The sequence below is a fragment of the Tachyglossus aculeatus genome, chromosome 23, assembly GCF_015852505.1.
Source record: "Tachyglossus aculeatus isolate mTacAcu1 chromosome 23, mTacAcu1.pri, whole genome shotgun sequence".
Classification (NCBI taxonomy): domain Eukaryota; kingdom Metazoa; phylum Chordata; class Mammalia; order Monotremata; family Tachyglossidae; genus Tachyglossus; species Tachyglossus aculeatus.
This window is the reverse complement of record NC_052088.1, coordinates 39,523,844-39,549,512: the sequence shown is the minus strand read 5'-3', so window position 1 is coordinate 39,549,512 and position 25,669 is coordinate 39,523,844. Positions and strand designations below refer to the sequence as shown.

Below are 25,669 nucleotides of genomic sequence, written 5' to 3'. Positions count from 1 at the left end.
CACTGACGTGCTAGTGCTGCTTTTCCTGAGTCCTCCTCAGGCCCACATTATCTACTAATGCTTATTGGGTCTCTCACCACTAGACGGTAAATTCCTCGAGGGCAGGGAACACGTACCTTGTTTCTGCCGAACGCTTCCAAGTGCCCGGGACAGAGTGCCTAGCACTCAGAAGATGCTCAGTCAATATTATTGATTGACTGATTGAGTAACATCAGATTTAGCCAGAGTGGCGACTGCTCGTCTGAGATGTGGGCCTCCTCGGAGGCTTCTAATTCTCACTGCTGAAAGCCTGGTGATGAGCTGGAATTGTCACAGTTTGGCTGTGGCTTCTCTTGTCTCTGGGGATGTTTAGAATCCTTCGGCCTGGTCATAGCCCTGTCTCCTGGAGAAGTCCCTGAGGGCCGCCCAGTGAGAGTGAGCACTCATTCATTCATTCAATCATATTTATTCAATCATATGTATTGTACAGTATATAAAGCACTATACTAAGCTCTTGAGCAGCAGAGAAAAAAGGTCCCACTCCCCTCAGTCAGATGAATGAAGCCACCTGGTTGCCTCACCGGTATCCTCCCCCCTAGAAATGGGCAGCTGTCCATTGTCATTGGCAGCCTCGGGTGTCCTGAAGAGAGGAGAACCTCTTGCCTGTCCCCAGGATGTTGGTGGGCCATCTGGCCCCGGGAATCAGATTCTAGGAAAATCCAGGCAGGACAGTCTCCTGGCCAGTGTGCAAACGAAGCTGACCTCAGGGAGGCAGCCATGGTTGAGGAATGGAATCCTTTCCTCTTGGGTCCCCAGAGCCCAGTGTCTTGTTCCTGTGACAGAGCGGCCATCCCCAGCATGGAGATTTCCATGCCAGGGAAGGAGATAGTCGGCTGCTGTGGAGACTGTGGCGATAATGCAGAAGCCCAAATGGCTATTGGTCAGTTGGGTCAGGACAGTGGTGACAATCCAAGGGTTGCCAGAAAATCCTGCTGGCAGATGGAGCAGAAAGGGGCAGGCAGGGTTCCCGACAGGGACTTCCCCAAACCCTCCCCATATAGATGCAGAAAACAGAACCTTTCAGTTATCTCTGCTGGTGGTCACACTGGCGTCTCCTGCTCTAGCTAGGGTGGTGATCCAGGGTCAGGAGGCTGGACCCTCCTGAAAATCACTTTTTCCAGGCCAGTGCTAGAGAGTGAGCAATGTCGGTTGTGCCAACAGGCCAGCCTGTCCCAGCCGTCCGGTCAGACGTGGGCGGTCTGATCAGGAGCCAGGCTGTTGGCCCCTGTGCCTATGGGGGTGGAGATGTCGGATTGGTTGCCGGCCTTGTGGGAGTCAATGCAGGTTGTGGCCTATCCTGGTCTGTTTTGCACAACCAGCCCCACTCCAGAGCTGGCCCGAGGCTCGCCGTGAACACCCTGGCTCTTTGGTGAGGCACTATTTTGGTGAGGCACTGTGGGCCCATGGTCTGGCTGGACTGAGCCCAGCCTAGTCCAAACCTTCCACTTGCTGAGCGTGGGCGGGCATATGGGGCATCCTTCCTCAATCAGGAATCATCCACTCTGAGCTGTCAGACCCCACATTTCTTCAGGGGGTTCTTCACCTCCCCATCAGCCTCCCCCTTCTCTCTTCCCAGGCCACCAAGTCCTCAGGGCTTCCGCCAACCGCCTCTGGCCTTGGCAGGGCCCACCACAGTTCTGCAGAACATCATCTATGCCCTTAGCCAGACATTGAATAGCCGACCGCCCCGTCCGAGGTCCATCTGACCGGGGGTCTGGGAGCTCACTGACAATGGAAATGCTCCAGTACAGCTGGAATGTCCCAGAGGCTGGCTTGGAGCCCTGCGGAGGTGGCCACTGGTCCCCATTACTGGCAAGAACAAGCTTCAGTCCTGGGAGAAAATAAGTTTTTGAGACTGCAGTTTCTCTGCTCTTGATTAGGTGTGGTACCTGGCATGAAAACTCCTTGTATAAATCCCCAACTGTGTGTCCTTCCCTGCCCAGGATAGCAGAATGACAGACTTTGCAGGGATTCCAGCCCAAAGGCTGTAGTAGCCAGAGGAACTGGGGCAGAGGTGAGTGTTTGGGGTGTTCCCTGCACTGATCTTCGGTGGGATTCAGGGTGCATGAGTAGGAACTTACAGAATGCGAAGGGGAAAGTAGCCTGGGACTTGGCATAGTGAAAGAGAGGAAGGGGGGCAAGGTGATGACAGAGTGACAAGTAGCCAATGCTGGAAGTACAGCTTGTTTAAGGGAGAGCAGGGAAGAACCCAGGTGCCCTTGTTTTCTACCTCCACATTGTCAGACAGACTCCCCAGATACCCATTAGCCAGAGGTTGCGGGCAGGAGAAGGAATTTCAGAAAGCTGGGGTCTGGGGAAAGGGGGGATAAAGGGACAGTCTGGGACCCTGAGGTTGGAGCTCAGGAGAGCAGGCTCTGTCTTAGACAGAGAGCGGGGCTCCAGCCATAGAGGGGTTGGGTATTTTTGGGTTGGTTTTATTTGGGTTAAATCCAGACTAGTGGTGCTGTCTGCTTAGCCAGGAGCCAGTGACCCAGAATGTGAGAAATGCAGAGTGAGAGGGAGGGAGAGCAGCCCTCTAAATGGCAAGGACGGCGGCTTTTTGACTCTGCTCCTGTAGGCCGGAGGACGGTTTGGGAGACTCACCCAGGGGCATAAATGTCCGATCCCATCACTCAGCACATTACTTCCCTCATTAATATTTCATCTGAAGTCAATTACCAGGAGACCATCTTACTGTAACTCAAAATCCAAGCATATAAAACTTGCAAATGGTAGTGTTACAGAATCCTTCTCGAGTATAAAATTCAAGTGTCACCAAATTATCAAGGGAACAGATGTGGAAGCCCTGGGGGAAAGGGAAGCACTATGCATGTTCAAGAGTTTATTATTATCTCTGAAAACACCATGTTGTCTCCAGGTTGGGATTTTCTCAAGTTTCACTTAATTTTAGGGTTTCATTCTCGGGACAGCAAGCATTGCCAATGGCATAGAGAGGGTCAGCTTACCAACTTGGCAGTTTTATGAAGTTTTCAAGTTATCCTGAAAAGAACCTCTTGAAACTTTGAAAATGACAATATCCTTTCTTGGAGAAAATTTGATCTGTTTCATTTAGCAAAAAGGAGAGAATACGCATCATGGTGATGTAAAGGGGCATTGTTCCTTTTCAGAGTCGGGTGCTGGAAAAGCAGTGTTTGTTTGTACTTGGGCACTTTGGCTGTCATGGCCACAAAATCCATTTAGGTCCCAAAGTTGGCTTCATGTTTTGAGCTTTGTGCAAAACCGGATACTATGTAATGTTCTTGAGGAAGAGTCAATCAGGGTAGATACAGCTTGCATGGATCTGCCACATTCACTCCCAAAACATTGAAACAAATATCAAGGGTTTGGGGTTTTTTCTAGTTCATCAGCTTACCTGTAAAGATCTATTTTTCTTTGTAAAACTGAAGAAAGTGTGGAGTCAAAACTAACAAGAAGAACTTATAAGCACAGTATCATTTAATACCACATGTTTTGATGTCATCTGCTGTTTGAGTATTTGCCATAATCTGAGTTTTAATTTGGGGTATTTTGCAATATTTTGATGAATTTAATAGTTGGAGGTTTTAAATTAAAATATTTTTACAACCAAGTGTGTCCCTAAAGGGATTTTCTCTTTCCAGTATGCCAGAACGTTGTGAGCATTTCTAACTGCTTTCTCAGCATTCTTTCCTTTTAGATAAAAACTTTCATTTAATGTTCTCAGCCTACACATTAAGGCCAGATCCAAATGAGAAAACTGTGAGGATACACTAAAACCAATGTCATGTTTAGAAATCTTTGAGGGTTAGGAGAGACAGGAGAATTAGGAGTTTATGCGAACAGCAGATCTGATAAGGCACAGTGGGATGGGTGTGGCCAAGTTGCACTGTCTCTTTTAAAAGATAAATGGACAATCAGACTCTGTTGCACTAGGCTTTATAGGTTTTTTAAAGTTAGATTTGTTCATATTACAGTTACCATATATACATGCCTAAGGGCAGATTCAATGCCCTAAGGGGCCAGATTTCCAAACCAAGATGAGGGATTTTCCGCAATATTTTGAATAGTCAAGAGTAAACGAAGGACTTCAAGCCAGCTTGCGCCTCTGTGCTCAAACTGAGAAGCTGGCCACCCCTGCCCAGTCCCCGTGGGCACCATGTTGGAGGAAGATTCTCCCACACACACACATCCCCCCCAAACCCCACCCAGTCTTGGAACAGCAGCAACGAAGACAACAGAGGTAAGCCAGGAGTAAGTTCTCTGTCTCATTCCTCACCCTCGGCTTCAAGGCTGTCCATCCCCTCGCCCCCTCCTACCTCACCTCCCTTCTCTCCTTCTCCTGCCCAGCCCGCACCCTCCGCTCCTCTGCCGCTAATCTCCTCACCGTGCCTCGTTCTTGCCTGTCCCGCCGTCGACCCCCGGCCCACATCATCCCCCTGGCCTGGAATGCCCTCCCTCCCAATATCCGCCAAGCTAGCTCTCTTCCTCTCTTCAAGGCCCTACTGAGAGCTCACCTCCTCCAGGAGGCCTTCCCAGACTGAGCCCCCTCCTTCCTCTCCCCTTTGTCCCTCTCTCCATCTCCCCGTCTTACCTCCTTCCCTTCCCCACAGCACCTGTATATATGTATATATGTTTGTACATATTTATTACTCTATTTATTTGTTTATTTTACTTGTACATATCTAATCTATTTATTTTATTTTGTTAATATGTTTGGCTTTGTTCTCTGTCTCCCCCTTCTAGACTGTGAGCCCACTGTTGGGTAGGGACCATCTCTTTATGTTGCCAACTTGTACTTCCCAAGTGCTTAGTACAGTGCTCTGCACACAGTAAGCACTCAGTAAATACGATTGATTGATTGATTGATTGATTGATTGATTGATTCCTGCTCTGTGCTGCCACATGTCTGGCTTCCCTGTCTGTTATACTCTCTGCTTGGGTCTTGGGCTGGTGATCAGTTGCTCCCTAGCTCGGTCTCTCTCTCTCTCTCTCTCTCTCTCTCTCTCTCTCTCTCTCTCTTTTTAGACATTTGTTAAGTGCTTACTATGTGCGAAGCACTGTTCTAAGCGCTGGGGGGATACAAGGTGATCAGGTTGTCCCACGGGGGGGTCACAGTCTTAATCCCCATTTGACAGATGAGGGAACTGGGGCTCAGAAAAGTTAAGTGACTTGCCCAAGGTCACACAGCTGACCTGTGGTGGAGTCAGGATTCGAACCCATGACCGTTGACTCCAAAGCCCGGGAGTCTCTGTCTGTCTCTCTATCTTGCCCTTTCTGTGTATGTCACTCTGTCCAGTCTCCCCCCTGTCTTTTTTCCCTGTCTCTCTGTGTCCATTTTTCTACCTCTGGTTCTCTTTTTGTCTTTATCTTTGTTCATTCAATTGTATTTGTCTGTGTCTCTCGATCACTCCTTCTGAAACCACCTCTTCATCTCTGGGCTTTCAGTCCTTGTCACTATCTCTGGCATCTTTATCTCATATTGGACTCTCTGTCTGTCTCTGGGTCTATGTTTTTATCTTTCTGTGTCTCTCTGAGACTATCTCTGTTTCTATAAGTCTATCTCACTTTCTCGATCTGAGTTTCACCTGTCTACATGTTTTGTCACCTGCCTACATGTTTTGTTTTGTTGTCTGTCTCCCCCTTCTAGACTGTGAGCCCGTTGTTGGGTAGGGACCATCTCTATATGTTGCCGACTTGTACTTCCCAGGCGCTTAGTATGGTGTTCTGCACACAGTAAGAGCTCAATAAATACGATTAAATGAATGAGTGAATCTCTTCACTCTGTCTCTCTGCTCTCCAGCTGTCTCTGAGTGTCTGAATCTGTTTCTGTCTCTCTGTTTTCAGTCTCTCTGTGCCTTTGTCTTGCGCTCTCTCTGTCTCTTGCTCCATCTGTCTCTCTCACTCCATCTCTGTCTCCTCACTTTGACTCTATCTCTGTCTCCCACTCTGCCTCTGTCTCTTCATCTCCATCTCTGTCACTCCAGCTCTGTCCAGCTCCATCACTTCATCTGTCTGGCTCTCTCGCTCATTCCCGTGCTGTCTCTCACTCTGGCTCTGCCTTACTCACTGGCTCTGTCACTCAGTTGCTTGCTGTCTGTTGCTCACTCTATCATACTCATTGTCACTCACTGTCTGTCACAAGCTCTGTCGCTCTCTCTCTTGCTCACTGTCACTTGCTATAGTTTGCTGTTGCTCACTGTCACTTGCTTTCATCACTGTCATTCACTCGCTTGCTATCGCACTGTCACTCACTGTCACTCGCTCACTTTCGCTCACTGTCATACAGGTACTTACATACTAGCACTCACTATCACTCGCTCTGTCACTCCCTTGGTCTGTCGCTCAATCAATCAATCAATCAATTGCATTTATTGAGTGCTTACTGTATGCAGGGCACTGTAGTAAGCGCTTGAGAGAATACAAACACCACAATATTGCAGACACATCCCCTACCCACAACAAGCTTGCAGCCAAGAGGGGGAGAAAGACATTAACATAAATGAATAAATTACGGTTATGTAAGTAAGTGCTTTGGGACTAGAGGTGGGTGACTAAAGGGAGCAACTCAGGGTGACACAGAAGGGAGTAGAAAAGGAGGAAATGAAGGCTTAGTCAGGGAAGACCTCTTGGAGGAGATGCGCTTTCAGTAAGGCTTTGAAGGTGGGGACTGTCAACTATGAAAAGGGAGGGCATTGAGAGGCAGTGTGGCCTAATGGATAGTGCCCGGGCCTGGGAATCAGAAGGACCTGAGTTCTAATCCCAGCTCTTCCACTTTTTTATGGCCTTTATTAAGCGCTTACTATGTGCAAAGCACTGTTCTAAGCACTGGGAGGGTTACAAGGTGATCAGGTTGTCCCACGTGGGGCTCACAGTCTTCATCTCCATTTTACAGATGGGGGAACTGAGGCTCAGAGAAGTGAAGTGACTTGCCCAAAGTCACACAGGTGACAAGTGGCAGAGCCGGGATTTGAACCCATGACCTCTGACTCCAAAGCCCGGGCTCTTTCCACGCAGCTTCTCTTGTCTGCTGTGTGACCTTGGGCAAATCACTTAACTTCTCAGTTACCTTATCTGTAAAGTGGGGATTAAGATTGTGAACCCCATGTAGGACAGGGACTCTGTCCAACCTGATTTGCTCATATCCACCCCAGTGGCTAGAACGTTGCCTGGCACATAGTAAGTGCTTAACAAATACCACAATTACTATTATTATTATTATTATTCCAGACCAGGGGCAGGACAAGGGCGAGAGGTCAGCTGCAAGCTAGATGAGATGGAGGTACAGTGAGTAGGTTGGCAATAGAGAAGTGAAGTGTGCGGGCTGGGTTGTAGGACAACAGTGAAGTGAGGTTGGAGGGGGCAAGGTGATTGGGGGCTCGCTTGGTCTGTCACTCACTGGCTCAGTCTTGCTCACTGTCTCCCATTCACGCTGTCTCTCACTCATGCTGTATCTTTTCCTACTGCAGTTGCTTTGATTCTCACTCTCCATAACTGTGGCTCTGTCAGGTTGTGTCTCTATCTCTCTTAGTCTTTCTCTGCTTCTCCCTCTTTATGGGTCTCTGTCTCATTGTCCATCTGTCTCTATTCCCCAGAGCCAACTGGGCCCAGCCAGTCTCAGAGAGATTGAGACTATATTAGTGCGGCTCTCAATATCCATCTCTTTCTCCTCATTTTCATCACTTTCTGTCTGCCTGTCTCGTCTCTGTGCGTCTGTCTCTCTTTGTGACTTGCTTCCTCTCAGTCTATCTCCCTTGCTCCTTGCCTGTCTCTTTATTGATACAATCGAGATTGTGAGTCCCACCTGGGATGGATGCTGAGTTATAGAGAAAATCATTCGGTGGAGTTTATTGAGTGCTTACTGTCCACCCCGCTTTGCTTGTATCCACCCCAGCACTTAGAACAGTGCCTGGCACATAGTAAATGCTTAACAAATACCAGAATTATTATTATTATATCTGTTTTTCAGTCTTTGTCTTTCTGCCTCCATCTCTGGATGACTCTGTTACTCTCACTCTGCCTGTGAGTTGATCCTTGTCAATCTTGGCAGCTACCTCTCCATCTCTTTCTGGGTCTCTGTTCCTCTCTGTTTCTGTATTCATCTTTCTATTTCTGTGCCACTTTGTTCTTGCCTTCTGTCTCTGACCAATCAATCAATCCATCATATTTATTTAGCACTTCCTGTGTGCAGAACACTATATACAGACACAGTCTCTGCTCACAATAAGTTTACATTCCAGAGGGGGAGACGGACATTAATATAAATGAATTACAGTTATGTAACTAAGTGCTGTGAGGTTGGGATTGTGAGCCCGTGACTACTAGACTTCTAGACTGTGAGCCCACTGTTCGGTAGGGACTGTCTCTATATTTTGCCAACTTGTACTTCCCAAGTGCTTAGTATAGTGCTCTGCACACAGTAAGCGCTCAATAAATATGATTGAATGAATAAATGAATGGGATGAGGAGTGAATAAAGGGAGCAAGTCAGGGATGACGCAGACCATCTGACCATCTCTGGGGGGTGTCCTAACTCTCCCTCAGTACTCACTCAGTACTGTATTTATTTCATTGTCTGTATCATCTTCTACCCTTTAGCTTCTTGTGGGTGGGGATTGCGTTTACCAACTCTGTCGTACTGTACTCCCCCAAGTGCTTCATACTGGGCTTTGCACACAGTAAGCGCTCAATAAACTCCACTGAATGATTTTCTCTATAACTCGGCATCTGTCAGCATGTCTTTGAAATGACTTGCCCAAGTCACACAGCAGACAAGTGGTGGGACTGGGATTACAATCCAGGTCCTTTTGACTACTAGTCCTCTGCTTTTTCCGCTAGTCTCTGCAGCTTATCATCTGTCCTCCCTGTCTCTGCATCTGTGTTTCTCGGTTTTCATCTCTCTCTCTCTCTCTTAGAGCCTGTCTCAGTGACTCAGTCTCTGTCTGCGTGTCTTTCCGTCACTGACCACATTTCTCTCGTGGGTCTGTTTTCATCTTCCTCTCTCTGTGTCTCAGCCCCACCCCATCATTCTGTCATTTTCAGTTCCTATGCCTAGCTCTGGGTCTCAGTGCCTCTTGGTCTGTCTCCCTCTGTCCCTTTTCTGACTGTATTCATCTTTCTTTCACCCTCTCTGTCTCTGCAGGTCTGGGCTCTCTGATAGTTTGTGTCTATTGTGCTCTTTGTCCCTCTTTCTGCTCAACTTCTCTCTGATTTCCTCTCACAATCAGTCTGTTCCTGCTCTGTCTCAGGGTTTCTTTGTTTTTCTCTATTTCTCTCCCTCTTACTGGATCTCTGTGTGTCTCTTCTTCAGCCTCCTCTTGTCAGCCTGTCTCTGGGATCTCAGGAAGCAGTGTAGCCTAGTAGAAAGACCACAGGCCTGGGAATCAGAGGACCTAGGTTCTATTCCCAGCCCCACCACTTGTCTTGGACAAGTCACTTAATGTCTCTGTGCCTCAGTTTCCTCAACTATAAATTGGGAATTCAGTACCTGTTCTCCCTCCTTCATAGACAGTCCCATGTGGGACAGGGACTATATCCAACAAGATTAACTCATATCTATCCCAGTGCTTAGCACAGTACTTGACATATAAGTGCTTAACAAGTATCAAAATTATTATTAATCCGATTTTACTACTTTGGGTGTCTGTTTCTCTGGCCATCTTTTTTTTTTTTTTAATGGTACTTGTTAAACCCCAGGCTTGGATACAAGATAATCAGGTTGGACACAGTTCTGGTTTCACGGTAATTGGGAGGGAAAACAGGTATTGAATCCCCCTTTTACAGATGATGTAACTGAGGCATAGAGAAGATAAGTGACTTGCCCAAGGCCACATAACGGGCAAGTGATGGGGCAGGGATCGGAACCCAGGTCCTCTGACTCCGAGGCTTAAGTTCTTTCCACTAGGCAACACTACTCTATGTCAAAGCCATCTGTCAGTTTCTCTCTCCCTTGCCTCCTCCCCTCGCTGTCTCTTTTCCCCTCAATAACTATTGCCATCGTGTATTTACCCCAGTGCCTAGCACGGTGCTTGACACATAGTACGTGCTTGATACCACGATTATTATCTGTGTTCTTGTGAGCCTCTTGGTTTTTTTCCACCACTCTCCTTCTGGCTTTGTCTCCTCAATTTCTCTCAGGCTGGTTTTTTTTTTTCCCTGTCTCTCTGTGCCTTTCTCCCTATTTGTCTTTTTTTGTGCCGTGTCCTATCTCCCTCTCCCCTGCTCTGTCAGCTTCTCTGAATTTCTAAGTCTCTCTCCATCTGTCAGTCTCCAGCTTTCTGGCTCTCTTGCTCTGGTTTTCCCTCTGTTTCTCAGTATGTCTGTGTGTCTGTCCCCATCTCTGTGACTGTCTATTTGTGTAGCTGTCTCACTCTTCTTGGCTCTGGCATTCAGCCCACCTTTGCAGAAAAGCCTCTCCACTCCACACTCATGTAGTTCAACCATGCTCCTAAAATAAATAATTTTAACATCGTATTACCACGTCTAATATTGAACTTTTGCTTCTTATTTAATAGGACCCTAAATAATATACAGAAGCTGATACTGTTATTGTCTATTACTATTATTATTATTATTTGTTAAGCACTTACTCTGTGGCAAGTGCTCTACTAAGCCCTGGAGCAGTTGTAAGATAACCAGGTGGGACACAGTCCCTGTCCCATATGGGACTCACAGTCTAAATAAAAGGGAGAAAGGATAAAGGATAAAGAAACCGAGGCACAAAAGAGTGACTTACCCTAAGTTATACAGCAGGCAAGGTATAACCTTGCCTTATTATAGGTACAACCAAGGTAGAACCTAATCTAACCTAGATTAGAACCCAGGTGCCTGCTCTTTCCACTAGATCATATTGCTTCTCGATTATTACACAAAGGTATTCTCTATCTTCTTAAAATATCATCATCTGAATTTCTAACCTGGAAAGTTAGGAAGGTCCTTGCCTTTTAGAAATAACTGCAGAAAAGAAAAGTCCTTAACGTGCTTTAATCAGGGACAAAGTAGAAAAAGAGAATGTGATGAATTAATATTTACTGACACACCCAGTGGTCATTCAACCTGAAAATGGCTATGAAATGAATTCATCAAAAATACACATAAATAATTTGACATTTTATGAGTAAATAACTACATATATCTTGATGAAAATAGTTTTAAGGTAAAAATATGAAGATCAAGGTCATTTTAACACCAAGAGTTTTAAAATTGCTTTTAAACAGTGGGAAAAAAATTGAAATGAGAAGCACACTAATAACTGAGTACTAAGACTAACTGAACAAAAGCAAGGCCCCGAGATACATATATATAGTACTAGCTGGGAACACTGGGAAAACTGAATATTTCAGTCAGAATCTGAATTTTCACAAGCTTGAATTGTGGGAAATTTCCTTAATCCTTGCTTTCTTGCAGCTCTGAGTTGCCGCAAATGTTCTTTCATTTCTTGTGAAATATGGCAAATCCTTCCTTCTATGCCAGGTACTGCAATTACTGATGTACTTTCATCTGTTCTTTCTTCAAAGGCTAGGAAAGAGGTAAATTTAAGTTATAAGAAATACAACAGCAAAATAGCTTTTTTATGGTATTTGTTAAGCGCTTACTATTTGCCGGGCACTGTATGAAGCGCTGGGGTAGATACAAGCTAATCAGGTTGGAGACAGTCCATGTCCCACAAGATGGTCCCCCCCGCCTTACCGCCTTCCCTTCCCCACAGCACCTGTATATATGTATATATGTTTGTATGTATTTATTAACTCTATTTATTTTACTTGTACATATTTATTCTATTTATTTTATTCTGTTAATATGGTTTGTTTTGTTCTCTGTCTCCCCCTTCTAGACTGTGAGCCCACTGTTTCGTAGGGACCATCTCTATATGTTGCCAACTTGTACTTCTCAAGCGCTTAGTACAGTGCTCTGCACACAGTAAGTGCTCAATAAATATGATGAATGAGTGAATGAATGAATGAATGAATGAATGGGGATTAAGACTGTGAGTCCCCAGTGAGACAAACTGATCACCTTGTAATCTCCCCAGTGCTTAGAACAGTGCTTTGCACATAGTAAGTGCTTAATAAATGCCATCATCATTATTATTATTGTTCCCACTTTTAACTGAATCTTGGAGGACAAAAAAGAGGCTCCTTGTCCTCTCTCTCTCTTCCTCCCCAGTACACCTGTCACCTCAGCACTTTTCTGAATTCTGCCAAAGGGTAAAATATACAGTTTAAGCAAAAAAAACAAGTGAAAATATTACCTGTTAGCGATGCTGACTTAGACATTGTGATTAAGCTCATGCGATGGCCTGACAGACATTGTTTTTTCCCCTGCACTATCTTAATGGATTCAAAGTGGTTCATGACAACTGTGGACAGCGTTTGGGCACTTTCTGAATCAAATAGACGAGGACACGATTTAAGCATTGTGTAGCCATCCTTCCCCTGGAAAATAAAGAGGTAGAATGAATGTATAAATATAGAACTCTGAATAGGGCAGTTGGAAAGGGTTTGACCAAAATAAGCAATGCAATATTTTTGCCTTTCTGGAAGAGGTGGCCAGACGGTTCACCTACTTGAGGTTCAGTGTCCATCTCCCCACTAGAAACTGAGATCTGAAGAAGAATAAACTTCTTTATTGCTGGCAAGGATACCATCACCACCACCACCATCACCACCAACGGTTGTTGGGTAGGGACCGTCTCTATATGTTGCCGACTTGTACTTCCCAAGCGCTTAATACAGTGCTCTGCACCCAGTAAGCACTCAATAAATGAGATTGAGTAAATGAATGAATGAGCCAGCACCTCCCTCAGTTTACGTGCTAACCAAAACAGGATCAACTTGGTCCCCAGCAGTCTCAAGGCATCAGTATTTATTGGAGAAGCAGCGTGGCTCAGTGGAAAGAGCACGGGCTTTGGAGTCATAGGTCATGGGTTCAAACTCCGGCTCTGCCAACTGTCAGCTGTGTGACTTTGGACAAGTCACTTAACTTCTCTGTGCCTCAGTTACCTCATCTGTAAAATGGGGATTAAAACTGTGAGCCCTCCGTGGGACAACCTGATCACCTTGTAACCTCCCCAGCGCTTAGAACAGTGCTTTGCACATAGAAAGTGCTTAACAAATACCATCATTATCAGTGATGTCCTTTGTGGGCTAGAGGCGCTTACACTCTTGACCCCTCAAAAGGTTGAAACCCCAGCTTAATTCACAGCTCACCAAGCAAAATCCCATGAGCTTCTGGGGGAGTAGGATGAAGACTAAAAACAGATCAAACGGCTTGGCAAATGTGATCTTGATTGAAATCAGAGTTTTGAAAGGACGTTGGGCTTACGTTTGCAATGTACTCTTTAATGGCAAGAAGATACACTTTGTTTTTCCTTAAATACTGTCCTTGGATTTTGACGGTGTCTCTGATAACTCGATGTCCTGGCTCTGCATTTGGATCGAATCCAAATTCTATTCCCGCAACTTGAGGGAACCTGAAATTAAAGTGATATTCTATGAAACTATCATTACTAATTAAAAAAATATTTGCGTATATACCTACCCATAGAAGAAATGGGGGTGAGGGCATTTTTTCATTCATATATTAGACAAGCAAAGAAAGAGGATTAACTCCTTTCATAGTTCACAAAACAGTATCCAGAAAACTGTGTGACTTTGGGCAAGTCACTTAACTTCTCTGTGCCTCAGTTCCCTTATCTGTAAAATGGGGATTAAGACTGTGAGCCCCCCATGGGACAACCTGATCACCTTGTAACCTCCCCAGCACTTAGAACAGTGCTTTGCACATAGTAAGTGCTTAATAAATGTCATTATTATTATTATTATTATTAAAACTAAACGTTTTTGAATTCAACGCTCATAATGGCTGCATTTTATTAAAAGAAATGTATGGCCATATTTCTAAGCCCAATTCACTGAAAAGTCCAATGAAGAGAAACACTTATCATTATCAAAGCTTCCTGGAGTGGAGCATGCCAATTCTAAATTATAAGTGGTAAAGAAGGACCCAGCGGGATCTGGGTGCTGATCTCATTTGCATTAACAGCATTAATGCAAATTAACAGGGTCACCAATGTGAAGGTATTTCGCTCGCTGCCAGGTTAGCGGGCCTGGCAGGAGTCCTAGCAGCTTGATGGACATGGGTGGCCAAGAAAGCAGCAGCTACTGAGGTAGTTACCCTGGCAACCGCCTACTGGCCTAGGGCACCTTGGCACCGAGTCCGCGTGATGTTGCGGTCACCTTGGCTTTAAAAGGGTCAAAACTCAAGCAATGTGCTGTCACCCAGATCACCCACTTGCTCACTGCACGCCATGCCCCAGCAGGGACGCAGTTGGCAGTAAGTACTCAGTAAATTCAATCACTGACTGATTGATTGATTGATTTCTTGCACTCTTATCAGGTTATCGCAACAGTCACTCTCGGCACTGATACATCAATGTCCTTACTCCTGTTTACCTATTCATTTATTCTACTGCCAAAGAAGTCCCATCAGGTTGTGCAGAAGGAAAACCAAGTCAGAAAAATGACGAAACCAAAATTCCACTAAGGCAACGTGCACCCCAAGAACTCTGGAGAAACTCAAACTCATCTCACAACCAAGAGCCCCGATGAGTCACATAGAAGCGTCCCCTTTGAAGTACAACTCCAAGACTCAATTTCTCTTTGTTCAGAAAGAACCAGAGAAGGTGGGCAACACCAACAGCACCTGGAGAGAACAGCCTCCCCAGATTCTTTCTTTTTCATTTTATAGATATGGGGCAGAAAGAGAGATGAACTAAAGGGAAAAAGTATTTCTTCCTTAATAGACGTCACCATAGTCACCATACATAACTGATATCCCTCTCCCATCCAGGAATTTTTTATGGCATTTGTCAAGCGCTTACTACATGCCCAGAACTTTTCTAAGTACCGGGGTAGATACAAATCATTTTGGACACGGTCATTGTCCCACATGGGGCCCACAGTCTAAGTAGGAGGGAGTAGGATTTAATCCCCATTTTACAGTTGAAGAAACTGAAGCACAGAGGAGTTAAGTGACTGGCCCAATGTCACATAGCAAGCAATTGGCAGAACTGGGATTAGAACTCAGCTCCTCTGATTCCCAGGCCCATGTTCTTTCCACTAGGCTACGCTGCTTCTAATTTTATCTAATTTAGCCACCTAAGGCACTGAAAAAGTAACAGTGACCTTTGGCTGGACTTCTTCTGGGTCCCTGCCCCTTCCTGAAATCCTTTATGGTTAAGCTGGAGGAAGAAGTAGATGAATGTGGCTAGCTACATCACCTTCACTGGACCCCCAAAAGTGCCCGGAGGATAGGGAAATCGGTTGGCCTCCTCTATCCCGTTTAGAATGAAAGCTCCTTGAAGGCAGGGATCATGTCTACTAATTCTGTTGTTTTCTTCCAAATGCTCCATAAATGCCACTGTACCAGTAGTAAATGCTCAAGAAATACCACTGATGGATTAATTGACCGATCCTGGTGTGTAACAGATGAACTGAGCTGGGAGGGCCCCCTTGTCCAGCCACCCCTCTCCTCCTTCACCATTCAAGAAAAAAGGCTACCCATCTTTTTTTCTTCCCTTCCATTTAAAACTTGAGGCCTGCCAATTTTACAGCCTGCCTTTGAAGCATTTCAGTGTTTAATCACCCTGCTGACAAGCCCAACTCCCCCTTGCTTTGATAGTTGCCCATTTACTTCTCATTCTTCTGTGACAGAGAACCAATTAGCACCTTTTCCATAATAAGCCTTCATCTAGTCATACTTATGCCATTTCTAAAGTTCTGTCTCTTTTTCCCTGTAAATTATCTACATGATCATAACCACAGCCAAGAGTAGTGAAACCAGTCTATAGGGTTCAATGCTACGTAAAAGCTGACGACACAAGTTTACATCTGTTTCACGCTGGCTGCGGATCCATTTTGTCAATTTAGAATCATTCTCCCTGGCATTGAGTCAGAGGACTTTGCAAAAGTAACAAGAAGCAATTGTGAAATGACTCCATGGCATTTCTGCACAGAACGACTTATATACCTATTTAACTATTTAATTTGTGTATATATCCCCTTTTCTTTCTTCCTCTCATCTGTATATTATTTCTGAGCCTGTCTCTCTTGGCCGACACCTCCACCATGCGATTGTCACACTGCAGTTGTCTGCTCTCAGAGTCCAGCTGGCTAGGCTTAGGGAAAGAGCACTACTTTACCGTTCTTTACGAAGAGATGCAAGGCTCACATTTTTTATGGTATTTGGTAAGTGCTTACCATGTGTCAATCACTGTTCTAAACACTATCCCACATGGGGCACATAGTCTGAGTAGGAGGGAGAGCAGGTTTTAATCCTCATTTTTACAGTTGAGGAAACTGAGGCACAGAGAAGTGAAGTAAATTGCCCAAGGTTACCCAGTGAGCTAGTGGCAGAGGCAGGATTAGAACCCAGCTCCTCTGACTTCCAGGCCTGTGGAAAATCACACCCTGCTTCTCAACTGTTCCTACAGGTTAGCACAAAAACCCAGGGAACCATCTAGAGAGTTGCCACTAACCCTGCAAAACCAAAGAGGACTCCATAGAACAAATGACTCTTCTTTTTTTTTCCGCTTTTAGCTGATCAGGACTACCAGAGAGCTAAGATCACCCAGCATCACTGAAACCTAGGGAAAATCCAGGCAAAACATTCTTCCTTTTGTGACAATTATAAATAATGTTGTGGAAAAAGCCATCTGGATGAGAGCCAAGCTTCGTTATCACCATCAGTGTTAGATGCCATTGTTGAAGAAGGAGCGTGGCCAAGTGGAAAGAGCGTGGGCTAGGGTGTCAGAAGGACCTGGGTTCTAATCCCAGCTTCAACGCTTGTCTGCTATGTGAACGTGGACAGGTCATTTCTCTGTGCCTCAGTTCCACCTCTGTATAATGGGGATTAAGACTGTGATCCCCAAGTGGGACATGGACTGCATCCAACCTGATTAGCTTGTAACTACCCCAGTACTTAGGACGGTGTCTGGCACATACATAGAGAAGCAGCGTGGCTCAGTGGAAAGAGCCCAAGCTTGGGAGCCAGAGGATGTGGGTTCTAATCCCGGCTCCGCCACTTGTCAGCTGTGTGACTTTGGGCAAGTCACGTCACTTCTCTGGGCCCCAGTTACCTCATCTGTAAAATGGGAATTAAGACTGTGAGACCCATGAGGAACAACCTGATCACCTTGTATCCCCCCAGCGCTTAGAACAGTTCTTTGCACATAGTAAGAGCTTAATAAATGTCATTATTCATAGTAGTAGTAGTAGTAGCATCCCAGCTCCGCCAATTGTCAGCTGTGTGACTTTGGGCAAGTCACTTCACTTCTCTGGGCCTCAGTTACCTCATCTGTAAAATGGGAATTAAGACTGTGAGCCCCATGAGGGACAACCTGATCACCTTGTATCCCCCCAGTGCTTAGAACAGTGCTTTGCACATAGTAAGAGCTTAATAAATGTCATTATTCGTAGTAGTAGTAGCATCCCAGCTCCGCCAATTGTCAGCTGTGTGACTTTGGGCAAGTCACTTCACTTCTCTGGGCCTCAGTTACCTCATCTGTAAAATGGGAATTAAGACTGTGAGCCCCATGAGGGACAACCTGATCACCTTGTATCCCCCCCAGCGCTTAGAACAGTGCTTTGCACATAGTAAGAGCTTAATAAATGTCATTATTATTATTATTAGTAGTAGTAAGTACTTAAACAGATACCATAAAAAAAATGCAACCACATTAATATTCCCCAAAGCAAGAGATGCTGTATGAGCGCCCCCTCTGGGCAGTTGAAAAACTGCTTCTTTTCCTGCTTCCTCCACCACCACGCCTCCCCTTTTCTGATCTGGGCTGTGACATTAAGAGGAGATGGTCGGAGATTTACAGGGTTCAGTGTCTAAATTGAACCTTAGAAAAGAACTAAAAGGACTAAAATGCCTTTCCTTTCACCTTTCTTGAAAATACCATTTGTGATCAAATGACTGATTTTCATAAAATGCTATAAATAACCCCTAATTAGCATTGTGCTCAAAATAAAGGCTGAGCACGGCAATTTTTTTATGGTATTTGTTAAGCACTTACCTTGTGTGAGGCACTGAATTAAGTGCTGGGGTAGACACACACTAATCAAGTTGGGCACAGTTTAGTCTCCATTTTACAGAACAGGTAACTGAGGCACAGGGACGTGAAGTGACTTGTCCAAGGTCACACAGAAAACAAATGGCAGAGCCAGGATTAGAACCCAGGTCGTTCAGACAACCATGCCCGTGCGCTATCCACTGGGCCATGCTGCTTCTCTCAATTGGCAATTGGCAAATAGGTACGATACCTACCTCCCGTCCAGATCTGGGTATTTGTAAACACCATTTTCAAGAGCATCCAGCAATTGGGCACCTGTTGCCCGGACAACCAGAACTGGGTCCACGATGGGTAAGATGGCCAACAGGTCGTGCATGGTGAAATCCCCAGCTGGATGAATCCGATCAGAACGAAGAGTACCTATTAGGAATTACAATAGGGGAAACAGCATATTATTTCTACCTTCTCCGTTCATTGGCCCGATATCAGAACTAAGCCAACATTTTTCAGCCCAGCCTATTTTGGCTCTGCAGCACAGAGCGAGCCCTTGGGGAGCCGGAAGACTAAGTTCTAGGCTGTAAGCTTCTTGTGGGCAGGGAATGTACCTACCAAATCTGCTGGAAGCGCTCAGTAAATACCACTGATTGAATAAGCTCCGGGGACAAGCACATCACAGGGCATAAAGCAAAAACCTCTGGTCCCCTTTGCTCCTCACTAAAATGGGATGATTGAGGTGGAAGAGAAACCTAAGTGGGATCATTTCTCAATGAATTAAGGTTTTCAGTTTTCTTGAATCAAATAATGAAGGGGCTAATAATAATAATAACAAGTGGTATTTATTAAGCACTTACTATGTGCGAAGGACTCTCTATGTGGTGGGGTAGATTCAAGATAATCAGGTCCCATTTGGGGCTCACATTCTAAGTAGGAGGGGCAATGGGTATTTAATCCCCATTTTGCAGATACTGGAAAGGAGGTACAGAGAAATTGAAGTGACTTGCCCAAGGTCACACACCGTAGACAAATGGTGGAACCAGGATTAGAACCCAGGTCCTCTGATTCTCAGGCCCGTGTTCTTTCCACTAGGCCCCACTGCTTCCCTGTCTCAAGCACTTGGAGAATTCAACAGCAGCAAGATACAGGTTCCCTGCACCCAAGGAGCTTACAATTCAATAGGGAGACAGGCAGACTAAAAGTTATTTCCAGAGAGTGAAAACCAGGGGAAGGACAAGTATAAAACAGAAAGCAGTTCAAACCCACCAGCGTGAACAGCTGAGTGCGACTATAAATACACAAAGAGAAATCTGTCCATATGTACCTGAGTGCTGCAGCTAGGAATAAAGCACACAAGTGCTAAAGGTGGGTGATGGGCTGATGGAAAGTTGAAAAATCTGCCGGTGGACAACCAACCCACCCATGGTTAACCAGGGGTTGACTATTAAATGCCCCCAGCCCCTCACCCCCACAAAAAAACAGGTCTAAGGACCCTTCAACACCTGGTAGTGCCAGCACTGAGGAAAATCCCAGTGGCCACGGGAGCAGGCAGGAGGAAGGATGGAATCAACCAGGGACAGACGGTCCAGGAGGGTTTGAGAGGGACCCAGACAGGAGGAACCCAGCTCATCTTGCCTCTCCCCAGCCCATCCGCCAACCAAACCTGAAAATTATCCATTAGCCTCTCTCCCTGCCTTCTCCTGGTCAGCAAAAAGGACCTGGGGCAGGGTCAAAAGCTGGGCTTTGCCCTGGTCAGGAGTGTCAGGAAAGATGCTGATTAAGTAGAAACTCCTGACACATATGGTAGTTTAATGGATTAAATAAATATCATAGATCTCGTATATAGAATACAGAAGACTTTCAAAAGGCAAAAAAAAAAAAGAAAATGCAGCACAACTAAGATGTCGGTAAATGGGTCTGTCCCTTAGTTCTGAACTGAGAATGGTATTTAGAAAATGCACCAAATGAGAAATCTGACCCTATTCATTCGCTGGCACAATGGACTACTGAACGGTACCTTTGCAGTTTTTTTTTTAAATGGTCCAATACAAAACAACTTGAAATCGACAAATTAATTTCATTCGCTACAAAAGGTTTGGATTCCAGCCAATATCTGCAAAGCAGTTAAATGATGCGACCACCTGAATTAAGCAGAGCTATGTCAGCGCGAGTAGCTTCCAACATGGCATTGGTTATCAGGTTTCCCAGGTTGCTCTCTGATCGTCTTACAGTAACCACCCGTCCATCCAATTCCTTGTCAATGGGGCAGAGGACTTCTTCTAGCAAGTGCTAAAGGAAGAAAAAGAAAGAGCTTAGCTGAAATACTTCCTCACTGAATAATCCTCCTGCTACTCCAACTGAAACAGAATTTAGTCTCTCTTTTTCCTCTCCAGATCCCAAAACATAGCATTTGCTGGGGAATCTTCACATTGTTGGGGGGGCAGGGTATCCCAGCTTCCAGCCTTCCCCTGCAACAGAAACAGGAACACATCCCAACACCTGGGGCAGCTGTCTGTATGAACAGAGACCAGCTCAAGACCAGAGAGACCCTCCGGAGGCAACAAAAAGGGCCCCACTACTGATGGCAGCCTCCCCCACTTCTAACTTGAAGCAGCATAGCTTAGTGGAAAGAGCTTGGGAGTCACAGGTCGTGGGTTCTAATCCCAGCTCCACCATTTCTCAACTGTGTGATTTTTGGGCAAGTCACTTAACTTTGCCGTGCCTCAGTTACCTCATCTGTAAAATGGGGAATAAGACTGTGAACCCCGTGTGGGACAACCTGATTACATTGTATCTAATGTAATTAGATGCATTAGCCATTGTATCTAATGTAGAACAGTACTTGGCATATAGTAAGTGCTTAATAAATACCATCATCATCATCATTAATTTATTGCAGTTTTTTTCTTCCCCATTAGATAATCAGCTCTTTGAAGGCAGATATTTTGTCTACTTACTCTGTTGTACTCTCCCAGTAATAATAATTGTGGTATTTGTTAAGCACTTACTATGTTCTAGGTACTGTACTAAGTGCTGAGGTAGATACAAGCAGCGTGGCTCAATGGAAAGAGCCGGGGCTCTGGAGTCAGAGGTCATGGGTTCAAACCCCGGCTCTGCCAATTGTCAGCTGTGTGACTTTGGGCAAGTCACTTCACTTCTCTGGGCCTCAGTTCCCTCATCTGTAAAATGAGGATGAAGACTGTGAGCCCCCCGTGGGACAACCTGATCACCTTGTAACTTCCCCAGTGCTTAGAACAGTGCTTTGCACATAGTAAGCACTTAATACATGCCATCATTATTATTATTATTATTATTATTATTATACAAGCAAATCGGGCTGGACACAGTCCCTGTCATTCATTCATCAATCATATTTACTGAGCATTTACTGGCTGCAGAGCCCTGTACTAAGCGCTTGGGAAAATACAATACAACAATAAACAGACCCATTCCCTGCCTATAACCAGCTTACAGTCTAGAGCAGGGGGAGATAGACATCAGTACAAATAAATAAATTACGGATGTGTACATAAGTGCTGTAGGGTGGGGAGGGGGACTCACAGTCTTAATTCCCATTTTACAGATGAGAGAACTAAGGCACAACCAATCAGTGCCTCCTAGAGCTAAAAAAAAATTCTTTGTAAAAAAATTTTTGACTGGAAAATAAAGCGCTAAATCAGCCATGCAAATTGGTATTGGTCTACAGACTCATGGCCTGAAAAATTATATTAGACTTGATGAGGAAGCCTTTACATGAAAACGACAGGTATTTCCTTTGGCTACTGATCTCAACAGCAAGACCGCTGCTAGCATTTAAGGAAAATACAGGTGAAAAATTTTTCAGAAGTAAAGATTTTCTGAGCCAGACATACAAGAAGGTCAAGCGCTTCATATTTTACATCAAGAGGGAAGCTTCACAGTGGCAAAAGTCAATCAATCCAGCCAAATGGATCCAGGCCTGGATCGCCTTCCCTCTTCATGTCCGACAGACGATCACCCTCCCCACCTTGAAAGCCTTATTAAAAGCACATCTCCAAAGCTTACCTGACTAAGCCCTCATTTCCCCTTCTCCCACTCCCTTCTGTGTTGCTCCTGCACTTGGATTTGCATCCTTAATCAATCAATCAATCAATCAATCGTATTTATTGAGCGCTTACTATGTGCAGAGCACTGTACTAAGCGCTTGGGAAGTACAAATTGGCAACACATAGAAACAGTCCCTACCCAACAGTGGGCTCACAGTCTAAAAGGGGGATCCTTAATCACCCCTCCCTCACACAGCACTTATGTACATATCTGTAATTTATTTATTTATATTAATGTCTGTATCCCTTTCCAGACAGTAAGCTCACTATGGGCAGGGAATATGTCTACCAACTCTGTTAAATTGTACTCTCCCAAGTGCTTAATACAGTGCTCGGCACACATTAAACACTCTGTATATTCATTCATTCATTCAACCATATTTATTGAGTGCTTACTGTATGCAGAGCACTGTACTACTACTACTACTACTAATAATAATAATAATGGCATTTATTGAGCACTTGCTATGTGCAAAGCACTGTTCTAAGCACTGGGGAGGTCACAAGGTGATCAGGTTGTCCCACGGGGGGCTCACAGTCTTAATCCCCATTTTACAGATGAGGTAGCTGAGGCTCAGAGAAGTTAAGTGACTTGCCCAAAGTCACACAGCTGACAAGCGGCAGAGCTGGGATTTGAACCCATGACCTGTGACTCCAAAGCCCGGGCTCTTTCCACTGAGCCATGCTGCTTGGGAAGTCCAAGTCTGCAACATATAGAGACGGTCCCTACCCAATAACGGGCTCACAGTCTAGAAGGGGGAGACAGACAACAAAACAAACCATGTAGACAGGTGTCAAAATCATCAGAACAAATAGAATTAAAGCTATATGCACAGCTTATGTATATATGATACATATATATGTATATATGATGGATTGACTGATCAAAATGTGTCCTTTCAGTGGAGAGTTGTTTCCTCAGTTTGCTAGCTCAGAAAAGCAGTATCTAGTTAGAGCACAGAGCTGTTTCCAAAGTGCCCAACTCCATTTAGCTGAGCCTGGGAAACAACAATCAATCAATGAATCATATTTATTAAGTGCTTACTGCGTGCAGGGCACTGTATGAAGCGCTTGGGAGAGTACAACACAACAATGTGACAGGAACGTTCTCTGCCCATATTGAGCTTACAGTCTAAAGGAGGAGGCAACAGGTATTGGGTGGACAGTTTCCAATATGCTGTTGTCTCTGCCTGCCACTTCTGGAAGTTCCTGGATGCCGAAGATGTGAGAAAACAGAAACTGGAACCTCAAGGACCGAGATATGGAACATTCTAAGTACCTGATGCCTGAAAAACCAGGTAGTGGCTTAAGGAAGTTTGAAAATAGCAAATTCTGACAAAGCCAAGGATCAGGCCCATCTTAAGAAGAGATGAAGTGGCTTTTCCATGACCTAAAGTGTTTTGCCCCTTTGGCTTTTAACCAAACCACCGACTACAGCGTATGCCATAGCTGCAGTTGTGACTTGGAAATTCAAGGTTGAATTTCTGCTCCTCTAGGCACAGTACACTACAAAGCTTTGGTTTTTCTCTTGATGTTGTCTTGGTGTTTTGTTTGTCTCTTTACACATCATTTGGCAGTCCCCTCTCCACATTTTTTCAGATTGTGACACCCCCCACCCTGCAACCCCACCCCCAACTTCAGGGTACAGGGACTGTGTCCAGTTCCTAAGTGTGCATTCTTTCTCCGCACTCAGTACAGTGCTAGGTACACAGTAAGTGCTTCATAAATACTATTACTACCTCTACTACTGCTGATTTTGAATTGATCTTGCTAGATTAAGAAACTGAAGGAAGGAGAGTCATGAGGGAACAGGAATGAGCAATCTGTCTTCACACAAGACAGAGTATTTCAAAAATGGGAAATTTAGAAAGACAGGCGGCAGGATCATAACATTACCATCAAGCCTTCTGAGCATTGCATTAGGCATTTGGCATGACATGGCAACTATTAAAACATGCTCATTTACAATATTAAAACACAGAACATAATGAAAATAAACTCCGATGGGATCAGAGCAGAAATTACCTTAGTTTTGGCTATGAAAATGCAATCAGCTTTTCCAATGTTCCCAATTTTGCTTCTTTTGTAACACATTAACCACCGATTGGAATAGATGAGAGACCCTGACGATTATACAGATTATATTGAGAGAACCTTTTCATACTCAAGTGACTGGTGAGGTGATGGAGAGAGGGTGGAGGCAAGAGCTAGCGTAGATGCCAGGTCCCGCCCTGGGCCGCAGACTAGGCCTTCTAGACTGTGAGCCCGCTGTTGGGTAGGGACCGTCTCTATATGTTGCCAACTTGTACTTCCCAAGCGCTTAGTACAGTGCTCTGCACACAGTAAGCACTCAATAAATATGATTGAATGAATGAATGAAGGAGGAGGATAAAGCCTGGGGGTTCAAGAGGCCTTCCCTGACTAAGCCCCGCATCCTCTCCCTTCTTCATTGCCCTGACTTGTTCCCTTTACTCATTTCCACTCCCGGTCCCACAGCACTTGTGTATATATCTGTAATTTATTTATGTATATTAATGCCTGTCTCCCTCTCCAGACTGTAGACTTGTGGGCAGGAATGTGTCTGTTTATTGTTGTAGTGTACTCTCCCAAGCACTTAGTACAGGGCTCTGCTCACAGTAAGTGCCGGGGCTCGGGAGCATCACCATGGGGGAGAAGGGCCTGGGCCTGCTGTAGGGGGGACAACTCATCTGGGTCTGCCTGGCAACTTGGGGCCCTAGAATGTCTTAACCACAGCGAGGTGACCTGTGGAGGGAGAGGAGCTGTGGTGGAATTTGGATCAATCCCTGCTCCGGGTGGGGGACAAGGGAGATGGGGTGGGGGCAGGGGTAGTTATTGGAGGAAATAATCCCCCTACTCGAGGCTTGGCACTGTGAGAAGCAGCGTGGTTCAATGAAAAGAGCCCGGGCTTTAGAGTCAGAGGTCATGGGTTCAATTCCCAGCTCTGCCAATTGTCAGCTGTGTGGCTTTGGGCAAGTCACTTCACTTCTCTGTGCCTCAGCTCCCTCATCTGTAAATGGTGATGAAGACTGTGAGCCCCAGTGTGACAACCTGATCACCTTGTATCCCCCCAGCGCTTAGAACAGTGCTTTGCACATAGCAAGTGCTCAACAAATGCCAAAATTATTATTACTATTAATAATATATATGAATGAATGCATGAATGAATGAATGGGAAGCAGCAGAGAATAAGTATATGTACATAAATGCTCTGGGGGTGGAGGTGGAATGACTATATGAACACAAGTGCATATGCGCTTGAGAAGTAGCATGGTGTAGTGGATGGAGCATGACCCTGAGAGTCAAACGTCGTGCGTTCTAATCCCGGCTCCTCCACTTGTTGATGTGTGACCCTGGGCAAGTCACTTCATTTCTCTGGGCCTCAGTTACCTCATCTGTAAAATGGGGACTGAGACTGTGAGACACACATGGAACAGGGACCCGATTTGCTTGTATCCACCCCAGCACTAAGTACGGTGTCT

General features: G+C 45.2%; 1 protein-coding gene across 2 annotated transcripts in view; it reads right to left on the bottom strand.

Annotated features, from left to right (window-relative positions):
- Positions 1–10,999: 10,999 nt before the first annotated feature.
- Positions 11,000–25,669, bottom strand: part of LOC119944739 (mannosylglucosyl-3-phosphoglycerate phosphatase-like) — a 32,933-nt gene continuing 18,263 nt past the window's right edge. Inside the window, exons 4-8 of one of the 2 annotated variants that reach the window (XM_038765848.1) lie at positions 20,223–20,373; positions 18,345–18,510; positions 13,338–13,485; positions 12,265–12,448; positions 11,000–11,531 (exon numbers count right to left, since the gene is read on the bottom strand). In XM_038765848.1, coding sequence (XP_038621776.1) covers positions 11,353–11,531; positions 12,265–12,448; positions 13,338–13,485; positions 18,345–18,510; positions 20,223–20,373 — 828 coding nt within the window. In that variant the 3' untranslated portion in view covers positions 11,000–11,352. The remainder of the gene's footprint in view (positions 11,532–12,264; positions 12,449–13,337; positions 13,486–18,344; positions 18,511–20,222; positions 20,374–25,669) is intronic. The other variant, XM_038765849.1, reaches the window with a different exon arrangement.